General features: G+C 48.6%; 1 protein-coding gene across 1 annotated transcript; it reads right to left on the reverse strand.

Annotated features, from left to right (window-relative positions):
• Positions 1-548: 548 nt before the first annotated feature.
• LOC106800718 (spermatogenesis-associated protein 31E1) lies at positions 549-6,773 on the reverse strand. Its single transcript, XM_014781893.2, has 5 exons — positions 6,588-6,773; positions 5,780-5,846; positions 5,131-5,191; positions 2,125-4,833; positions 549-588 (listed from the first exon to the last, which is right to left on the reverse strand). The coding sequence occupies exons 1-5, from the start codon at positions 6,771-6,773 to the stop codon at positions 549-551; spliced, it is 3,063 nt and encodes a 1,020-aa protein (XP_014637379.2).
• Positions 6,774-15,281: the final 8,508 nt, after the last annotated feature.

A 15,281-nucleotide genomic window follows, 5' to 3' on the forward strand; every position in this document is an offset into this window, starting at 1 on the left:
CGGGACCTCCTGGACCACACCCTCATTCTGAGCAGGTCACTCCCGGCCCGTTGTGTGACAGATCCTGTCTGATGGCCTCTCCTCGCTCCGGGCTCTGGGGTAAGCGAGACTGGCAGCCAGGCGAGACTTGCTACGTGACCCCAGGCCAGTCCCTCAGCCCTTGAAGTACCACTTGTCCTGGGGAGCCATCCTAGGACCACATGTGTAAGTAAAGGTCACAGACCGTGAGTCCTGAGGTCCCCAGTCCTGTGCGAGCTTATTAAATGTACTGTGAAGAAGTTAACCCTCTGCTTGAAGGCCGTGCCACCTCTGTGAGCCTGGCCCTCTGTGGAGGAGCTACTGGCTGCTGCTCTGGGTCTGGGCTCTGGGAGCTGACGTGGGGCGGAGACGCTGGGTGGAGCCCCCGGGCCCCTAACTTCTCCTCCCTGCTGGGCCTGCAGGTGGCGGTGGGACGCCAGGGGCTCCTCGGTCACCGCACCATTCATGGGCACCCCTGCCAGTGTGCCTCCTTCCCCCACATCCTGCTCTAGGTGCACAGTGTCTCACTGTCAGATGGTGAGCACCGCACAGTCATAGCTCTCCTCGGTCCTGCAGAAAGGGAAGGCGGACACCCATGAGCAGGGCCATTCTCTCCTCTCGGGCAGGGGTGGATTGGCCCTCGGCAGCCTCCATGCCCCGCACTGCACATCCTGGGAGCTGGGCGCCCCGTCCTCATCCTTGCTGCTGCTCCAGAGTGTGAGAAGGGCAGAGGGAGGGTGATGCTGAGCTAAGGGGGTTCGCCGGCCCATCTCCATCCCGGCTTCATCAGGGAGGGAAGGGCTCCCGGGGCAGGCACCATCTGTTCCCACCAAGAGGTCTGGGAGGCAAGATTTTCCCACCTCTGGACTCCGGGCCAGCACTGCCCCCAAACTCCCCTCCCCACTCTGTGACACGAGAACTTGTCTCCAGTACTTCCTGGAGCCTGAGGGGAATTTCAGTCTCTGCAGCCTCCTCCCTACAGCTGCACAAGTTCAAGGTAGAGAGAAAGCGGGAGAGGACAGGCTGAGCCCGATCCTGGGGTGGGGTCTTATAGGTTTTGCTCATCTTGGCAAGTCCTGAATGCTTTCGTTTGTTTTTTTAGTGACGGAATTATGGAAACTTAAGGTGCAGTGAGGGAATGGCGGTGAGGGTGGGTATACCACGCTGTGGTTACCCTTCCTCCATGGCCCCATCCCTTCTGGAAGCCAAAGCAGGCACTCGGGAAGCACAGACCCTGAGTCCTTCCCTTCCCCCTAGCAGGACACAGACAGAGGCCACCACCTCTTGTGAGAAGACATATTTTATGAAACAATAAAAATTGTGGTAGGAAGAAGCCATTAGCGTATAGAAAATGTGCTAACGTGAGAAAAACCAGGTTTTCTCCACATAAACTACATTTTTTATTGGCGGAAAGTTTCCGTCCCAGGAAAGGTGTGAGAAGCACACTCCAGCTGATGACGGGAGACACACTTTCAAAGACAGCGTGTTGGGTGATGGTGGGCAGAGGCACCTCCCACCCTTGGCCCCTGCTGGCAGGGTCCGCCTGGGGACCCCAGCTCCTTGGGTGGGAAGGCCCACCTGCTCTTGTTTGGACAGCTGGGGCCCCTGGGGGTGGCTTGGTGACTATAGACCGTATCTGTTATCAGTCTTCTCTGCTCTGGGGAGGAGAGAACCTCCTGGTAGCAGGAATGCCCACCTCCTGGGGCCTGGAATTGCTCTTTGTGCTGACTTTTCTCCGAGGCACGGAGTCCTTGGTGAAGCCCCAATGTCTCTGCCAGGATCTGTCCAACAGATGTTACAATCATCTGAGCTTCAACAGCCCTGCCGTTCGTAAGAGATCTGCTTTTGACTGGTCCAGGGCTCTGGGCAGTGGCTGATGCAGGCTTGCCTTTTTGAGGGAGATCTTCTAGTCCTTCATCTTTTTTACTGGGGTCAAGATGCTGCAGAGAGTGCTTCATCTGTTTTCTAAAGTGGCTAGAGTGTGCCTTCTCTAGCAGGAGCTGGAGGCATTTGCTCCCAACAGTGTCTCCTATTCCCCTGACTTGAGGAGGGTGGCTCATCTCACTGGCTTGGGAAGCCCTCGGTCCTGCAAACGTGTCTTCATACTCTCCTGGTTTGGGCCTCCTACAGTCAGCCCTCTTGTCAGTTTGGGCAAATATCTTGCTCTGGCTCTCATGTGGGTCCTTAACTTTTGGTGTCCTGGGCTCCTGCTGACCCCGGCTTCTCCGTGCACTCGATGTGAAGTCATATGGCACCTGGGAAGCTGGGGTGTCCCCACTGGTGCATTCCTTCTGGGGACTGGAACTACGGCAGGGGTCTCGTGAGGCCTGATCCCCACTCTCCAACCTTGGCTCATTCCTGGCCGTTGCTGAACTTGGACTCGGCTCCGGGCTGCCTTTCTCGGCCCCCATGACGATCTCACTGTGCCAGTTTCTGCCCACAAGGCTGCATGTGAGGGACTGAGAAGGTGGCCTGCCCTCTTGTCCAGTAAGAGGGGCCTCTGAGGGCCCATCACCAGGTGGTGTGCCTCCTAAGGCCTTCTGGATTTCTTCACATACAGGTGAGGGGGCAGGGAGGGGACTCGCCAGGGTGGGAATGGACTCTTTTGTTATCAGTTTTTCTCTTTGTCGGGGCTGAAGAGGTTTTCCCAAGACCTTGGTGAAGTTGGCTTTTGAGTGGGCCCCAGATACACAGGCAGTTGAGGGGGGAAAGGCAGACCGTGGAAGGGGCGAGGGTTGAACCTTTTTCAACTTAAAGACTTTTATGGACTTGAGGACCTTGAGGGGTAGGCCCCACTGATGTTTCACTTGAAGCTTTATAATATGCGCTTCCAGCACCTGTCGAGTGTGTGGACTGAGGACAGAGTGCTCACAGGAGGTGTTCACACAGCGTTCCGGACCCTTCAAGGATGCTGGATTTCCTGTTTCCATGTGAATGTGGGACTTGGGACAAACATAGTTGGCAGCAAGCCATGACTGACGCACGCTCACAGGGATCAAACCCTCCTTGATCTGCACTGACTTCATGCCCAAATGGACTTTCAAGATTTTTTCTAGATGTTTCTTATCTGGGTCCCTGGGTAAGCAATTTCCTGAGTCCGTCTTCGAGGGCCTCATCAAGTATCTTTCTGACTCCTCAGAGTTCATTCCCGGAACCTTCGCTGGGAAGCTGGCTGAGCCCCTGGAGAGATCTGGGATCCCCTTCAGACATTTCCCTAGACCTCTGCTAACGGCCTTCCCTACCTGGAACTTTAATTCACTCCTCCCATGGGACTTTCTAGGGCACCTGGACCACATTTTCTGTGTGTCCTGGCTGCTTTCGTCTACAAATGCAGAGGGCTGTGAGGGCTCCTGCTTGCCCTGTGCCTGATAAGCCCCTGGGAATTCATTCTGAGGCTGCATCAGTTCCAGAGACACTTGGATCCTGTGGGGCAGGACATCCTGGTGTTCATCTTTGATGAGCCTCTTTTGAAGATGTTGCTTTTGGAGATTAGGGCTGATCAAGTCCCCATGAAGGGTGGAAACTGACTTGTGGGCATGGGAGGCCCCACTGTCTTGGGGAAGATTGGGAATCAGTTGGCTAAAGACTTCTTCAGATCTTTTTACCACAGAGGGTAAAGCCCTCTCCCTTTTCAGTTGCTTCTGCAGCGAGAACAATTCCAGGTGTATTTTAGTTGGGATGAAAGATTGTGTCTTATTCTGGTGTGTCGGGCAAGATACCCCACAGGTCCTCATCTGAAGTGGAGAAGAAGGTGTTCGGGTTGGGGGAGAGGATGCCAGATGGGCCTGGGTCTGGGTCTGGGGCAGAGGTGGGGGCTGGAACTGGGGCAAGTTTGGAGTCAAAGGTTGAGGTTGGGCCCCAGGATAGGGCAAGGGTGGGGCCTGGGAAAGCCGTGAAGGTATTTCAGGCCAGATGGGAACTGGAAAGCGATTAGAGATGCCATTGAATAAAACGGAGGGGGCCTGTAGTTGAGAAGAGCTCCTAGAGACCAAGGCAGTAGCCACCAGGGACTCGCTGTGCAGAGAGGGGAGACCCCAGTAGAGCTGGCTGCATTTCTGCTGTAAATGGTCCCCCAAGGCCTTGGGATAGGAGAGCTGCTGAGAACCGGGCAGCTGCTCTGGTTTGTCTTTCAGGGTCCAGAGGGATTGGGAGGTTGTGGTGTCCCGCTCAGCACCCAGTGATTTCCACATATTCCCTGAAGAGTTCAGGTGGTAGTCTGAGCTCAGCTGTTTCAAAAATGACACATCCTTTTCTTTCTTCTTCCCAATCATCAGTTCTACTCTTTGGGTGAACTGTATGTTCAGCATCTTCTGGACCTCAGCGTTGACAAATGAGGGGCTACCAGCCTCTACCTCCCTGTCTGGGGGGGCTCCCGAGAAGGAGGCCTCCGGTGGGTGGTGGGACAGGTGCTCGTGGTGGGACTCGTGCTGTGATGAGGTGAAGAACAAGGCCTTGGTAATCTTCCACCACTGGCAGAGGAACGAAATGGGACAACTTGTGCGGACAAGGCCTGAGATGGGGGATGCCAAACCGGAGTTACCTAGAGGTAAGCTCCCAGCAACGGTGCCCAGAGGGATTCTCTGCAAGTCAGGTCGGTCTTCTTGAGGGTCTGCTGACAGGGTGCAGGCCAGAGGTGGAGGGCGCTTGGTCAGCAGAGCCGAAGAAGCCGACAGGTACGCGGTGGGAGCAGCATCCTCCATCCACTCCCCGTGTGGCTGCTGGGCCCCAGCAGGCGCTGCCTCGCACACCTCACCGGGGGGGTCCTGACGTGAGAGCTGATGGAAACTGCCCTTGTCAGGGAGCCTCCCCAGGTGGCTGCAGGAGACAGGAGGCACAGGCTGCTGCCAGGAGCAGATGGGCCAGGAGCAGATGGGCCAGGAGCAGATGGGCCAGGAGGGCCAGGCAGGTCGGGCAGGGGTGGGCACCCGCGACCCCCCACAGCCCCCACATCGACTTCACAGTGCTCCTGCTGTCCGTCTCCCCAGGGCTTTAGCCACACCCTGTCCCCGTGGCTCCCCCTCCCAGATCAGCCCCAGGCTGCAGGGGTCACGTCATCACGTCATAGGCTCTGGGAGGAGGAAGGACCCGAGAGAGAAGGGGAAGATTCTTTACCTCTGCATAAGTAAAACCAGGCCCCGAGCCTCCTCTAGTTCCTTCAGGCAATCTCTGCAAGCTAGAAATCAGGAGTTGGTCATGATGGTGAAGGCAGGGGCCTAGGGGTGTTACAGGAGGCTGAGGGCAAAGTCCCTCTAGGGGAGACCGTGGGGAGATGAAACTCTGGAGCCCAAGATAGCGTCCAAGGCCACGTGACCCCTGACAGGGATGGCAAGGCTCATACTGGGGAGCACTTTGTCGTTTACAAAGTACTTCCACATCCATTACCCCCTACAGCCCTCGCCACCTCCCTGTGGGGAAGAAAGGGCAGGGGTCACCTCACAGAGGAATCTGAGCCAAGTTAAACAACTTGTCCACAGTCGGACCTGGAGGTTCCACCTCCCAATCCAGACACTATTGATCCACTACAGCCCACTGGCCCCTGCTGGGCAACGCCCACTCCAGGCCCCTCATGGCTTTGTTCCGGGCACAGAATCTGGGAAGTATCTGGGTTCTGATCTCCTTGCCAGGAGCCTCCTCAAGGGCTCTGTTTCCTGAGGGAAACGGGAATCTCTTTCTACCACTGTCGTCCTGGAGACCGTGGAGCCCTCAGGGACGGGTGGGATGGAGGCTAGCTCCGGGGCAGGGCTGAATGGCAGCCACTTACCTCTCACAGCTCCACTTTTCTTCCTCTTCCTCGTTCTGCTGCTCCTCCCCCGCGGCTCCCCGTGACGCTGAGACGAGACGAGACAAAACGAGGGGCTGGGAGCCAGTTCTCACCGTCCTCTCTCTGGACAAGCTGGGGACGCTCAGTGTCCATGAACCATGTGACTTTCTACACGTAACTGCTGGAGCGCTGTGGGTTTTCTTTCCTTTTACTCATTTTTAAAGTAGATAGAAATATTCTGTTTTCCTTCTTTGAAGAACGCAAAGAAGGTGTTTCTGTGTGAGACCCACCATGGATCTCTTCCCTCACTGTTCCTCTCACTCTCAGACCTACGGGGGCGTATCTGAGTCCCATCAGGGAGGACTCTGCTGCCGGAGGCCAGAGCCCCACTCCAGCCCCTGCCCAGAGTCTCTCAGGGGCTCAGCACTGCCCTCAGACCAGCCCGAGACACCTGTCCCGGGAAGGCGGCTGGTGACCCAGTGCTCAGGGGTCTGTCCTCCCGCAGAGATCGGGCTCTTAGTAATGCAGTCCTCGGCCACTGGTCACTGAGTTTGGGACTTTGTCCTGGAGCCCTGGAGCACACCTGGACTCCTGGTCTGAGATCTTCAGATGGAAATCCTAGTGCCCACTCTAACCCCCGCCCAGCCTGGCTTGTCCCTAGAAGGATGGTGTTCTCTTCTTTCCTGAGAATAGGTGTTCTCTTCTTTCCCATCCCAGGAGTCTCTCTAGTTGATTCATGAAAGTGGAAATAACAATAGAAAGGAAGAGAGAATCATATTCTGTTGAGTCTGCGCCAAGGGTTCCTTACCTTCCTGATGCTTCCATGTTTCCTAGGTGGTGGTAAGGATGGATTACTCTGGAGGTAGGGACGTAGCACGAGGAAGAATCCCAGTGCACACAGGACAGCGAGGATGGTATCAGTCGCCCAGCAAGTGGAACTGGAGCTCAGCCATGTATCAGTTACGCTTTTCAGATTAAAGAGAGGATTCTCCATCATCTGAATCGCACTGCTGCCCCCAGGCAACTGAGCACTGGGAGTGTACTTGGGGACTACAGCCCCAGGCCCACATCACAGGGCTGAGGTCTGGTCACAAAGGGTCCTGAGGACGGGGAGGGGGCCATAAGAGGAGGGGGCTGGACCACAGCCCCTCCCCAACCATTCAGCCCCGCAGATCCCTCCACCCTTCTCTGAGCCATCCAATAGCACCTCTCACCCTGTTAGAGACAAACTTTAGTCAATTTTCTATTCATTCTGCCCGGAACTCAGATAATACTTGGTTCCTTGTATCTCTTGGAGAGCTTGGCTTGAACCCACCAATTTCATATTCTTTGAAAGTCTGAAGTTCTCCCAAGAATTTTGGGTATTTCATGGGGATTTATCCTCTCAGAATCTCCTCTGTCCTCAATTCCATTTTTTAGCACATTTCAGTTGTACGATGCAGTGTTATCAACTATAGTCACCGTGTTATACATTAGATCCTCAGACCTTCTTCATCTTACAGCTGGAAGTTTGTACCCTCTTACTAGCCTCTCCCTATTTCCCCCACCCCCAGCCTCTGGCAATCACTTTTCTACTCTGTTTCTATGAGTTCATCTTTTTTTTTTTTTTTAGATTCCACACATAAGTGATACTAGGCAGTGTTTGTCTTTCCCTGTGTGGCTTATTTCACTTAGCGTAACGCCCTCCAGGTTCATCCATGTTGTCGCAAATCTCAACTCCATTTTTCCCACATATGATTTTCACTTTTATCGCAGAAGTAGAACTTTATTCTATACTTATTTAATTTTGAATATTTAAGTTGTTATTGTTTCCATCAACTTTTGCCATCTTCATTCAGAAGGACTGATGCAAAAATTCAAACTAATGATTTACTATTGAAAATGCACAAAAATAACTAAGTATAATAAGAATATAAATAATTAACCTCCAAATAATATGTTTTATGTTAGTAACATTTATACTTATAAAGTTAGAAAAGCTTCACAAAGATTTATGGGACAGACACACGTACACACACACGCATACACACACATACACAAATACACAAAAACCTACACACACATACACATACATACACATACACACCTGCATACCTACACATGCACACATACACAGATACACACACACACATACACACATACACATACTCATTTTGACAGACCCATTTATTATTTTGAAATCCCAGAATTAAGCATTTCTTCATTTTCTTTAAATCTATTATATGTTGTCTTGACCCCATTTCTTCTTACTCTGCCCAAAATAGACAGTCTCATTCTCCAGAATTGAGAACATGTGTGGCACGCCCAGAAGCCAGGCGTGGGTTAGGTGAGCTAAAGTCCCGGTCTGTAGAGAGGACACTGGGACTGGCGGGGCAAGGCCTGGGTTTGAGTCTAGTCTTAGGCAGCCCTTCTGATATCCCGAGTGTGTTCTACACATCCTCTCTCTCTTGGCTTCCGCTTTGCCTTCCCCCTCCTGCCCCCTCCAGACCCCTGGAGCCTAACATTGTGCCTGTGCCCTATAGAGAGGGCACTTTGAGTCCTGTAGGAAATTCCCTTGTGACATCATTGGACATCCCTTCTGGCAGTGGGAACTGGGGATTCCCTTAGGGATTGTACTTTTTGATCACTGCATGGTTAATTTTTCGTAATACTTGAAATACAGGCTTGAAAATAATGTGTGTTCTCCGTTGGTCATAGAGTCTCATACAGCTTTCATGGGAACGAGAGTGTTTGAGTTCATTTGCCTGGACTTTCGTGAAAGCACGTGTTCAAGAGCACGTCTGTGACATCTACTGTTGCTTTGATCGGCCTGCAGTCTCTTCACCCTTTATGATCTTGTCACTGGGGCATGGTAGTCCCAAGTGTGAACAACGAGGGTACCTTGGGAGCATGGAGGGTCCCAATCTGGACACCTAGGGTCAGTGGGGAGCATGGGGGTGGTCCTGACTTCTGCTTCATTTGCAGGGAGACTTGTGACTGAGTTGTGGGTCTCGTCTTGACCTAGAAAATCAGGCTTGGGTATGCAAGGAATCACCTTCTGTGAGGTAAGAGAAAATGTATATCGGTCTCTGCCCCCAGTTCCTGGCTCACAACTCCTGAAACTCCTGTAATTTCCTCAGTGATAACAGCACTAGGAGCATCTTTTGTACTAATGTTTGTTTATTGACCCCAGTTCCTGACAGAGGGCTCCTGAAACTCTTGGAATTTCCTGGGTGGTAGGAGTGTCTCCTGTTCTAATGAATTTGTTCTAATGACTCTAGGTGAACTCCTGAATGAGACCTGGTCACTGGAAAGACCAAGCCATGATGGAAGCTTGGAATGTTCAGACCTGTCCCCCCATTCTCTTGAGAAGAAAGAAGGGCTGAAAATGGATTTAATGATTGATCATGCCCATGTGAGGAAGCCTCCATAAAAATCTGACAAGTACGGGGTTCAGGGAGCTTCCAGGCGGGTGAACACAGTGACATTCCGGGAGGGTGACACACCCTACACTATGGGGACAGAAGCTCCTGTGCTTGGGACCTTCCCAGACTTCACCCTACGTATCTCTTCATCTGGATGTTCGTCTGTATCCTTTATCATATCCTTAATAAACTGGTAAACATAAGTGTTTCCCTGAATTCTGTGAGCCACTCTAGCAAATTAAAGGAAACTGAGGAGAGGGTCATGGGAACCTCCAATTTGTAGCCAAGTCAGACAGAAGTTGTAGGTAACCTGGGGACCTACTTCTTGTGATTGACGCCTGAAGTGGGGTGGGAGCAGTCTTGTGGGACTGAGACCTTAACCTGTGGGATCTGACACTATCTCCAGGTAGATTGTGTCAGAATTGAGTTAAATTGTAGGACACTCAGCTGGTGTCGCGGAGAATTGCTTAGTGTAGGGGAAGAGCCATACATTTGGTGGCTGGAAGTGTCAGAAGTGAAGTCTTCTGTGTACAAGTAAAGGAGACCCACAGCAGGTGGAGAACTGGGTTTTTCCCGACTCGAGAAGGAAAGACTGGGTTTTCTAAGACAGACTCCCGCCAGGTCACTGCTATGCCAGCAGATGAGCTGTGTGTGAGGGAACAGGGGCTGGAGAGCAGAGAGAGCTGACCACATTAGCTCCACATTTAGGTAAAAGATTTATCTCAGGACCCATGCCTCTTCAAAACCTGTGCTCCCTTTCCTGGATAAACAAGAGAACCGCATGGTTTACGTGTGCATGGTTTCATCAGTATATGTCTCCACCACAGACTTTACTTTGCTGACACAAGTCTTAACTGCTGTCCATCCAACAGCTCATCTCGTGTGTCTGCTACACAGACAGTGACTCTATCCTGTGTGAGCCCCTCTTCCATCACCTTGCTGCTGCAGATGAGATGGACCTAAGACATTTCCTGAACCCCTGACACTTCCTCACACTGCTGGGCCCATAATAGATCCCCGGGGGCTGTTGCAGGCTGTGGCACCCTCTCTGGGAGAGTTCTGCATCTCATCCTAGGTGGGCAGACCTGGGGGCCTTCTTTTGGCTTCTGTGCTCTTGACAGTCGGGATTTTACTATAGTTCACTGCTAACACTCATAGTGTGGGTAAAACCCTTCTTCCTGGTCCTTGGGCATCTGTAGAGTATATAAGTATATAAAACAAACAAATATACCCACACAGATATTTCACATTATGAAGTTTGAGTTCCTGCAAATAACCCTCACATTGCATACACAAGAAATTCACACACTGTCAGCAGCACAGCCTTCTCATGGTAAATGTGTGTCTGTCTCATTAGAGAGCTCAGTTCATTTCACAGCATATGTTGATCATCAGCCTTTGTGAAGCCCCTGCTCATCCTCCTTTCCTAATTTCTATCAAAGGAAGGTAAGTGGGGGAATGTGGGCTGGTAGCAGAGTGCCAGGGGCATGGATTCAGTGGGCAAGAAAGGATCCATCACCATGCGTGGATCCTCCTTTGGATTTAATAGTCTAGAAATCCACTGGAAGAAGAGAGGCATCATTTCCTGAGTACAAATTATTGATCCTATGAACCCTTTGGTACACATAAGTACTTAGATATCCAATTTTGTAGTTATTACACAGTTATACATACACACACATAAATTATGGAAAGATAATCTTGTACTTGATTAAAAGATAATCTTATTTATTTCAAAAGAGGTCTTGTATAAGTTGTTCTTATCACCTTAAGCTGATAAATTGACTTCCAATTTATGCATATTTTTGATCACAGAATAATTTGCTGTGTAGTTAACTCTTTTAGCAGTCACCAGAATCATGTTTAATGTTTTTCTCAACAGATAAAACAAGTTTATTCTTTTAAAATTTTTTTTTTAATTTTTATTTATTTATTTTTCCCCCAAAGCCCCAGTAGATAGTTGTATGTCATAGTTGCACATCCTTCTAGTTGCTGTATGTGGGATGCAGCCTCAGCATGGCCAGAGAAGCGGTGCGTCGGTGCACGCCCGGGATCCGAACCCAGGCTGCCAGCATCGGAGCACACGCACTTAACCGCTAAGCCACGGGGCTGGCCCAACAACTTTATTCTTAATAAGTCAAACAAAGATTTTTTTCTGGAACTGGGGCTGAAGTTCAAGTCTGCTACTCTGTTGCCTCATGTCATCAAATGACATAGGGACAAATTAAGAAGCACATAGGAGCATATCAAGAAAGGTAGTAGGCACACTGGGAAGTTATTTTGTGTACTTTATATTTAAAAACACTTATATAGCACTTCACTTGTGAAGTGTCAGGCTTGGCTCCATTTAAAATATTGACCATCGAATAGTTGAATAGTTCAAATGTGGCATAAATCATGTGTATCTGTGGGATCTGGTGCAAAAAAGAGCATCTCAAACGTGTCTGAAAGTAGAATTACTATTAGCAGCGGGTCAACCCATAGTTCTGCATTTTGTCCAGGCATCCTTACTAGCGAATTCCCAGTGCATCACTTCTCACCAAAACAGTTTGTGTGCTCACCACTTCTGAAGATGCTATGCATTTCGAACCTGCTTTGCTGTTTTGATCAAGGATTCCTTCTCTCTGCACATTCCCAACAGTTCTGTAACATCTTAACCATGATTCAAAGTCCAGTTCCATAAAAACCTTCTTTAAGAGAATCTCAGAGAGCCCTGCAAGTAAATTCCCCACACGCATCATTCTACTTCCATTAAACCACTTCTCAGCATTTGCTTTGTAGCAGAATCGTCTATGGATATGTCTGGCTTTTCTCCTAGATAGCAAATTTCTGGACAGCAGGAACTATTTAGGACAGGTTCAAGCAACGTGGAGGAACCTTGAGATTCTGTGGGCCCAGTCATACCTCTTCTAGGAAAGGCCTAGGTAAGGTTTGAGCCAGGTGACTTGCCCAAGATCACAGGTCTGGTTTATGGCAGAGGTAGACTTATCACGCAGTCCCATGACTCTTAGTCCTGTGTTCTTTACACCACACAGCTCCACACAATTTTGACCTGATTTTCTTTATATCATAAAGGTGGACTTCCAATAAGCCAATAAGTAGATATTCGGTACTAAAATATGCCTCGCATAGCAACACGGGACTAAGGAGGAAATAAGGGAAAACTAAAAAGAACCGTCATGTATTTATTAATATGCCAACAAATAGACAATTTAGCCTTTATCCTTATAATAGAGGATCATTTTGAGGAAATATCCTGCTACCTTTCCTCATTTATGAACTGCAAATTATGTGGATTGTCAATGGATCTGAAAACAATGTATGTGTTTACTGTAGTATCACAAATCTTCTCATCTTCACTGTGCTATATTTTGCTTATGGTTTGTGTATGAATTGTGCATCTATGTTCGTGAGGGAGACTGTGGCTTTTCTTGAAATAAAAGTTTCCTGGTCTCATTAACAGCTAGGCATGACCTCTACCCCAGTCTTCCATGTTGCACATTTCTTTGGTCTCAGCATTCTCTGCTGTGAAGTGCAACGCTGATGCCTGCATTGTAACACGTGGTAAATTCCAGCAAGGTGGAAGGAATGAAAGAGGATGAGAGAAACCCACCACTGCTACAAATAAAGAAATGAAAATTCTTGGGGAAATGGGAATGAACACAAAAACTATTAAAGAGAGTTTATTTCATGCAGGCAATGTTTTCACATTCAAAAAAATCAATCATTATTACACATCACTTTAATAGAATCAAGGAGAAAAATCCAATGATCACCTTAGTAGGCACAGAAAAAGAATTTGGTACAATTCAATATGTTAAATGACTTATTTTCCTATTGCCATCATATTCTTGACAATCCTAATTTGGCTTTCTTGTATTTAACAAACTTGATAACCTAATCCTGTTTGGTACTTGTTCTAGGCCTACATGTCCATTTCCTGTGAAGACGTTGGGCCTCTTTTTAAAGACACCCCATGAGAGACTGACTCCCTGCAGAGTCTAGTGGTGACTCCATGTAAGTCACCGTTTTCCAGGGGAGGGTTTAAGGACATGGGTCCTCAAGTCAGGGCATTACCAGGGATGCCAGCTGTTGGTATTTCTCTCAGACGCAGCATGGGGCCTCACGTTACCACTAAGGAAAGCAGAAACTAAAGGAACACCACTCTGGTAGCTGGCAGCTGCTCAGAGGCAGGGTCAGCTCTCCTGACTGCCCGGTTGGGCTCGTCCCCCAGGCCTGGAGCTGCATACAAAGAAGCAGCTGCCTTTGGGGGTTTGCAGGCCAGCGGGGGAGACTTTCCTTCGAATGGGGACCCTAGGGTAGGAGCGATGACTGTGATCAGGGAGTCCTGGCTTCAGGCTCTCCCCCACCAGAGTTCTGGGACTGCCAGGCCCTCACAGCCCGCTTCTCAGGCAGGCACTGACATGACTCAGTCCACATGCACGTTTGCTGAATTGGCTGGCCTATATCAGAAAAAGTTTGGTGAGGCATGTGTTTTAAAATGTAAATCAATAAGAAAACTCTTCCAGAAAGCCTAATCCAACTAGAATAGTGTGTAAAGTGGAGAGAAATGTCTGGTATTAAATAAAAGCCCCCCCCCCAAATTAGCCATATTACATTGGATTATTTCCCTAACTTATATGATGATTTCTGTCTCTGTAATAAAAGAAAACATAAGTATGGAATGTGCCTGCTGCTCAGATATTAAGGCAAGTTTCAGAAAGAGTCCCTTTTCTCTCCTATTGAATTATTACTTATTTCAGTAGGATCTGGAGAAGCCATAGGAAGGCCATAAATATATAGCAGATTATATTGCTGTTTTTTCCAAGTCTAGTGTTTCTGGTATCATCATTTAATGTTGTGCTAATATTCAATTGAAAAACTTAAGTTCTCTGTTCTTTAACAGATAATTTGAGTCCTCAGCAACCATAAGTTTCTTATTAATCCCAGTGGCCGACAGGTCACTGGTTCATTCAGGTGATATGCTCCATAGGTGTGGATCTCTTTGTAATTAATGTTCTCTGGAGAGGAAGAGGAAAAGAGCTTTCTACAGCTTAAATGTCATTTATCTCCTGTCAGAATCCAGTTGGATAGTGTTTTATCATATGTGGTGGTACATTTCCATACCACTTCCTCAGCATCTGTCAGGTGCATTAGGTAATGGATTTTTCCTCAAGTAATTGCTCAAATCTATGATATGGTATTAGGTTTACTCTCTCTGACCTGTTTCAACCTTTAAACATCTTCAAGTCCTAAATGCATGTTGCATTTCTTTCTAAGATCCTGGGAGGTGTGCCCACTTGATAAACCTTCGTTTTTCATTGCCATTGATATTGACCGTTATATCTCTGCATGGGGCTGGTTGATGGGGGTGTTAGATGAACATTCCCCCTCCTTGTTTTCTACACTTTATGAGAATAATATGAGTTTTCTTTTTTAGGTAATTGACTATGTTCTCCACTGAGGACAAAGCAGAGAGTGAGCGTATTGCTGCAAGGCAAACAAGCATGATTGAGAGGGGGGATGCAGAACAAGCCGAGAGTCGTGGTCCTTGTGTGTGTTATGGGTTCCCTCAAGTGAGGGACACGTGGAAGTGAGGCAAAGAGAGAGAAGGGAGATGGCGCTAAGAAATAATCTGTTTTTGTTTTCTTTAATGGCACCAGCCTGGATCAGAAGACTTCAAAGGACACAGAACCAATGAGTCAGAAATTAAACCAGGGATTTTTCTGAGACATTTTTTTGAATAAATGGAAAGGTGTTTCCGACAGATATCAAAACTTTAACAATTGACTTCAGAGATGTACAGAGCTGGAAAGAGCATCCTGGAAATTAATGACTTGTCTTGAACCCGTCAGAGAACTGAGGTTAGAGGACGAACAACCAACATGAACTCTAGAGAGAGACAGGCCCCCACAGGGGAAACAGGAACTCAGCATTTGCTTACTTAGAACAGACACTCTGAATTAGTTATGAGCCCCCAAAAAGATTAAACTAGAAAATTTTAACAAATTGAGCAACATAACAAACCGCCAAGTACTGGATTATAACCCAAAGAATAACATAAATATCCATGCATCCATACTAATATAAATAAATTA

Source organism: Ceratotherium simum, chromosome 29 (genome assembly GCF_057802395.1).
Source record: "Ceratotherium simum simum isolate JZ-2026a chromosome 29, ASM5780239v1, whole genome shotgun sequence".
Taxonomy (NCBI): domain Eukaryota; kingdom Metazoa; phylum Chordata; class Mammalia; order Perissodactyla; family Rhinocerotidae; genus Ceratotherium; species Ceratotherium simum.